Here is a 6,927-nt window from a genome sequence, read left to right as displayed (position 1 = left end):
TTGTCAGTGATGCCATACACTCAGTCATTCAAAAGAACCTAAATGACCGTCCGGCTCACTTTTACGTGGCACATGCATGATGGCATCAGTTGGCAACAAGCAAATACCCACATACTTTGGCTCCAGGCACAAAGCTCATGAAGAGCAACAAGTATCAATTTGGTAATAAATGTTTCCTTAATAGATTTCAAAGTGTTGGCTCAGTCAAAATGAGTTAGTGTGCCATTCCACAACTATTCATTTTCACAAAGTCCGCTGTTTCAGATCTTATATTAGCAATTTGCATATCCTCCAGAATGTAAAGAGAAGTGACCAGCTCAACTGCTGCTTGAGTGCAAAATAAACCTTATTTGCCTTGAAAATGAACTCCACACACACACAAAAAAAATTTTAATTCAATAAATTTTTTAATTCAATTGAGAATTTGGAGTCAATCCTCAGGAGGTGGGTGGGGTGGACAATCAAAAACCCAGAAAGTTTGACAAACTCCAAGTATTGATTATGCAAAAACCATTAGTCAGAATCTGGTCCAGAAGTTGATTGACAGCATGCCAGGAAAAACTGAAGATGTCTTGGAAAAGAAATGTCAACACTGCGAATATTGATTTATTGCATGAATTCCCAATAAAAGCTTTTGAATGGTATGTCTTTGTATTTACCTCATCATAGTCACTAACAATAAACGCTAGTTTGCGTGTCATCAACTCTATGTGGTCTCTTTCAACTCTACTTTTCAATATGAAATGTTGCTTAAGGCCTTGCTTGAATTAGAAGATAAAGCACACAATCAATTTAAACCAGTGAAGGCTTTTGTTCCACTGCTTGAATGAATGTGACGTTGAGGGCGTCCCTCTTTCCTGTGGGCCTGCAGTGGTGCAAAAGTACTTTAGTTGTAGCTGTAGCAGTCTGAATGGCCTTCTCTTTGGAAGTAAAGACACAAGGCCAAAAAGGTTCAGAACTATGCGCGCCCAATAACTAATTGGGACATCTAGTGGCGATCGTTAGTTATTTTTCTAGAATTTTAGGTTTTAAATGACATAATTTTAGGCAAGGGCATTTTGGGAAAAAGAAAATAATTATAATTTGTAATTGTTTTTTAAGTGAGGTAGTGAATCACAATATAATCAATCATAATATTAGTTGATGCTTTGATTTAAAATTAAATTCCTAATGTATTTTTTGAGAACAGGTCTGTGCTATTATTCTCAAAGGGCACTCAATATATATATATTTTTTATTTTCAAATGGATCAACAAATAGCACAAGGCCGGGGGGAGGGCATGCGTCAGCTTATCGGAGTTATCCAAAAGCGACATAGAAAGTAGGAATTAGTTGGCAAGATATTAAAACAGTGACACCAGAGAACAGCAAGGCAGCATGTGAAGAATTTATAAAAATAAAGGCAGACTGTGGGTAAAAGATAGTGGGTAAAAAAAAGTTCGTTTTGTTTATTGTAGAGGCAATTAGCTAAATAAATAAATAAATAAATAAATAAATAAATAAATAAATAAATAAATAAATAAATAAATAAATAAATAAATAAATAAATAAATAAATAAATAAATAAATAAATAAAATTGTGAGGGCAGCAGAGAAATATCCAAGCATTGGTGGGAACCAGTAAAGGTATTAGGCGCATTCAGACTGGAACATATTCTGCAGGTAGAGATCAGAAAAGTTCAGAGAGAGTTTTTTGAGTTCCCTGGGAAAACCGGGCTAATGGAACGGGTAGTGTTTTTCAGTCTGTAACTGCCGGCTCTCTCGTCATAACATTCAACCCAGTAGGTGGCGGTAATGCCCCATATATCAGGAGGTAAACTGGCAAAAAAAAAAAAAAAAAAAGCAGGAAAGAAGATTTTTTTTTTCTTTTGGGCAGGCGGAACCTTGCGCCGATCGTTGCGTCAACTCGGACCTATAACTGAAAGCAAAGGCCAAGGTAAACCCAGGTTCCCTTCCAGTCCGTGCTTTTAATATCAGTCTTGTTTAAATTTTTGTTTTGAAGAAAGAGAATGGCAGTCAGTGCGGTTCATCTAGAGTCGGACGCCTTCCTGGTGTGTATGAATCACGCGTTGAGCACAGAGAAAGAAGAAGTGATGGGTTTGTGTATCGGAGAGGTGGAACTCACCAGGGTCGTCCACATACACTCCGTCATCATCCTCCGCCGGTCGGACAAGAGGAAGGACCGGGTGGAGATCTCCCCGGAGCAGCTGTCTGCCGCCTCCACGGAGGCCGAGAGGCTGGCCGACATGACAGGCAAGCCGATGCGGGTGGTTGGCTGGTACCACTCCCATCCGCACATCACCGTGTGGCCCTCGCACGTCGACGTCCGGACTCAGGCAATGTACCAAATGCTGGATCAGGGCTTCGTGGGCCTCATCTTCTCCTGCTTCATTGAGGACAAAAACACCAAGACGGGCCGCGTTCTGTACACCTGCTTCCAGTCGACCCAGGCCCAAAAGGGTTCTGACTACGAGCGTGTGGAAATCCCGATTCACGTTGTCCCGCGCGAGACCATCGGTAAAGTGTGCCTGGAGTCGGCCGTGGAGCTCCCGCGGATTCTGTGTCAAGAGGAGCAGGATACATACCGGAAGATCCACAGCCTGGCCCACTTGGACCCTGTCACCAAGATCCACAACGGCTCTGTATTCACCAAGAACTTGTGCAGCCAGATGTCAGCAGTGAGCGGACCGCTGCTGCAGTGGCTGGAGGATCGCCTGGAGCAAAACAAGCAGATCATCGCGGAGCTGGAGCGGGAGAAGGAGAGACTGACGCAGGAGCTGAGTGCCCTCTGAGTGGGTGAAAGATGGGAGAAGAGTTGATTGGGACACATATTTTTTTTCGGTAGGGTCGGGGGGGTTATGTTTGCTTTTCCTTCTCTGAAGTGGTCAGTGAAGTTATTCCAAATACAATGTTGTCTAAGTCAAATGTTTGCTCTCAGCACACGGACATAAATAACCCAGCGATTGCGCATTATGTAAAAACTTGCTTAAGTTGGAGCTCTAGTGAGTCAAAGCACCATGTTTTTTCCTTTTTTTTTTTTTGTCCTTCCAGTCAGTGTTAAATAGAGCACGTGCCTGTATTTGAGGATTTATTAGATGGTAAACTCGACAGAGCACCGAGCTTTTTGAAACGGAAGTGTTGCTGAGCAGTGTTTTTAGCACAGCCCGTCACGTGACCACTTTAAGCGAGGCCTCGGTACGTCACACTGCATCACGAGCGGGAAATACGAAAAAATTTGGCAGTTTCAGTAAAATACGTTGATTTAAAGGTGAGTTGAATCACAGCAGGTTTTTAGAGGAGGAGATTGCTATTGTTATTGCCAGTTATCACTTGATTCAATTAGCCAGGGAAAGTATTTGTATAGTATTAGTTTATATTAAGGTCTTGTCTAGTTTAGAAGTGATTTGCTATGTTAGCTATTACACATAGGCAGAAACAGGCACCACACACATAGGGTGACCAGATGTCCTGCTTTGTGTGAGATAGTTACGCATTGTTATTACTTTTTACACGTCCCGCAAAATTAAGACATCGTCCCGCATTATTGACAGTCAGTTATCATCTGGCATTTATCAAATAGGAGGCGGGGTTGGATGTTCGATCATGTCAATCAAACTGCGTCCTAGTTTGCGATGCGTGCAAACAATGCAAATCAGGTCAGAGTCAGAACTGCAAGTTGAGACACGGAGGACAGCACAACTACAACGACCAAGAACCGGAGATGTGGCTACAATGCAGACTGGGAAACAATCTATCCCTGGGTGAAACCAGTGACAGGCGAGTCTGGTAAAGTTTTAATCTTTCCGTTGTTGGATTTTGTCCACAATTTAGGGAGCGCGTTATCTGCGCCTCACGGCAAAAGCCTTTGCCAATCACCTGTTATTCAATTTACTCACTGCGTGCTCGTTTGATTTCTTCAGATTTAGGAAAATGCAAAGACACTGAAGCAGAAATTAGACTTAGACAGCTTGGTTGAGTTCAATCACAATTCTTGTTCAAAAAGCTCTGTTTTCAGGAAAGTGCAATACAGCGCTGGGCCCTTCAAGAGCGGAAAGTCTCCATTCAGAAAAGGGCAAAGTCCAAGGTTGTTAGATCAGTTTTATATTCAGTAGCACATTGTGGGCCGGGATTGATGGGCGATGAGTCTTCGGGGTGGGGCAAGTTCGAAGGAGAGTCTGCTTCCATGCGAGTGGTGCTGGTTATGGGCGATTCGGTGTGTTGGTGGGGGCTGTTGGTGTGTGTGTGTGGAGGGGGTTGTTGTCTTCCATCCCGTATCTCGGCCTTGGCGATCATCTTTGGCCGAGTTCTCGGGTGGCTCCTTCTGGCACCAGCTGGTTTTATCTCCACGTGACCTTCCTGTGAACATTCTCCTCCAATCTCGGACATACACTGTCGTACCGCATTCAACCGTATCTTTTTCTTTGTGAGGCCAAGATATTTCCCTCTGTGCAGAACGTTCAGTAGTAATCAAAAACTGGCGTCTAGCATTAGTCAAAACATAAGATACAATCAAGTACTGAACGGTCAAGACGACTGCGGCCGTGTCCATGATTCAGAGAAAAAACATCAGGCATGCATTCCACAGTTCCTTAAGGGTCATTAAGGTATTTAGGCAATATATCAAAAGTCATTTGTTATTTCAAAGTCCTCAGAAATATATATATCAGATCATAAAGTTATAAAAACCTTTCTCATCACCACTTATCAAAAATGTCTAGTTATGTCTTCTTTATTGATTTGGTGTGTAGGTATAATTATATGCTTCAAATGTTTCTTTTATTTATTTAATATGTGAATATACTTGTCTGCTTATGTACTTTATTCAATGAGGTTTGAGCATATCTGTTTTTGTAGCGAGGCAGGACTTTTTGTATTTCGACCTCATTCCTTCACTCCCTCTGTTGACCTCAGTTTTACTGAGGTCACCAAAATCGTTGATGCCACCAGGGTCCCTCTGTTGGCACACCACGTCCCTCTGTGGAGCCGCTACAAGTCCCTCTGTGGGGCCGCCAATGAGTGAGAAAAATAAATATAGATAAAATTCATACCCAGACATTTGTAAAAGATGGAGAGTGGAAAGGCAATTGGCCTAGACGACATTCCAGTGACAGCATGGAACTATCAAGGAGAGATGGCAGGGGAGATTCTTAAAAAGCGAGAAGTTCCCCGGAAAGGTGTTGACTTCTATTTCTTAATTCAGACCACGGCGATGCGCAGAACTGTAGTAGCTACAGAGGTGTTGTTATGTTTATTAAGCAAAGCATGAAGTTATCGGAAAGAATGTTAGAAGCGAGGCTTGGAAATCTACTAGCCAAAATAATGGAGAGTGTGGCAGAGACAAAGATAGGACATGCAGATGGTTGGTGGCACAGAAAGATATGGAAACGATCGCTCTGCAGTCGCGGCCCCTAACAGGAGCAGCCGAAAGAAGTGGAAGATGAGAAAGAAAATGTGAAAGAGAAATACATAAACAAATAACGAATTACATACGTAAAACAAATAACGAAATACATACATACATATATAGTACATACATATAGACAGACAGACATCGAACAATTGCCCATTCGGCCACTCAGCCCTTCAGTCAGTCACTCAATGAATCACTCAATCAATAAACCAACCAATCAATCAATCAACCACCCAATCAATCAATCAATCACACAGGTGTTAACTAATTTGTAATTGTATTGCAAGCAATTCAAACTCTAATGGAATATGATGATGTCCATATCTGTTTTATCAAATTCTAATCCTACTTTACCTTTGTATAAGGCACAGGTGTCAAACTCAAGACCTGGGGGCCAGATGCAGCCCGACACATGATTTTATGCGGCCCCCGAAGACAAATTGTGCTTTTTATTCATGAGTCATTACTCGAATTGCAAATTGTCTTCACTTTTAATAATATTTTATTTTTAAATATTAGACCAGTTTTTATTTGTCTGATTTGAAAGCGAGTTACTTGTCAGTTTGTTTTGTAGCTTTTACTCTATATAATATGAGGTGCTCACACATTTATTTGGGTATGACAGTCATACCGGTCCTCCGAAAGAAGCTATGACTACACTGCGGCCCGTGAACAAATGAGTTTGACCCCCCTGGTACAAGGGATAGCCTTCTCATTGATCAATCACGTATCTTAAATCATGCTTTTCCTCCTTTGAAGCGACTATGTACTTCAAACCCAAACGGCACCATTTTATAGGGAAAAAACTTGTTGAATCTATTTGTTTTCGACATAATACTACCGCAATCATCTTAAATTTGTTCAGTTTATCAATCCCTTCCATTGTTTATCCTGCAATCACGTGAATAATGTGTTATTCAAACTTTAACGTTCATAATCCACCTGTTCCCAATTTGTTTGGAGTCTGTATGTTATTGTTCTAATTTTTTACATTTAATACTCTCCCACCTATTTGATCCTATCTTGTGAAGGTCTACAGTTTATTATGAGCTATTTTGAAACTCTTCACACTTGTTACCAGGCTTTGGCTCCATCTCATGATGTCTCCCATTCACTTCATTTCTGCCGAGCTGCTTCTTCTCCTCCGTCCAGCATGTTGAAGACTTAAAAACCATCAAATCTGAAAACACTTAAAATCTCACAATTCCCCCCTTTGTTTTTTTTTTTTATTATTTTTCTACCTCCCCCTTTTGACACATTCTAAAAAATGTGTCACAATGGTTAAAAAGTAAAAATAACAATATCCATGGTGACATACCCATCGCCAGCTGGACTTCGGTGTACCTCCAGATGCCATCCTAGCCTGGAATCACCAATTCTCAGTCCCTGAAACTCGACTGGCAGCATCTCCCATGGCTGTATGAACAAAAGCCACCACCCACCTGTAGCTGTGCATGCAGCTCTCCGTACAATAAACATCCATAATACCAAAAAATAAAATTCATAATGATAAAAAT

At 41.4% G+C, this 6,927-nt stretch overlaps 1 protein-coding gene across 1 annotated transcript; it reads left to right on the top strand.

The window, feature by feature from the left end:
• The first annotated feature begins 1,870 nt into the window (after window positions 1-1,870).
• Window positions 1,871-6,431, top strand: LOC148389974 (lys-63-specific deubiquitinase BRCC36). The gene has a single exon (XM_088391763.1). It carries the CDS (start codon window positions 2,010-2,012, stop codon window positions 2,790-2,792), a length of 783 nt encoding a protein of 260 aa, XP_088247889.1. The 5' UTR covers window positions 1,871-2,009; the 3' UTR covers window positions 2,793-6,431.
• The last annotated feature ends 496 nt before the right edge of the window (window positions 6,432-6,927 follow it).

Source organism: Syngnathus floridae, chromosome 12 (assembly GCF_059516105.1).
Source record: "Syngnathus floridae isolate MCC-2025c chromosome 12, RoL_Sflo_1.0, whole genome shotgun sequence".
In the NCBI taxonomy this organism is placed as follows: Eukaryota; Metazoa; Chordata; class Actinopteri; order Syngnathiformes; family Syngnathidae; genus Syngnathus; species Syngnathus floridae.
Note: the sequence above shows the minus strand (reverse complement) of the source record. Positions and strands in the feature narration are given on the sequence as shown.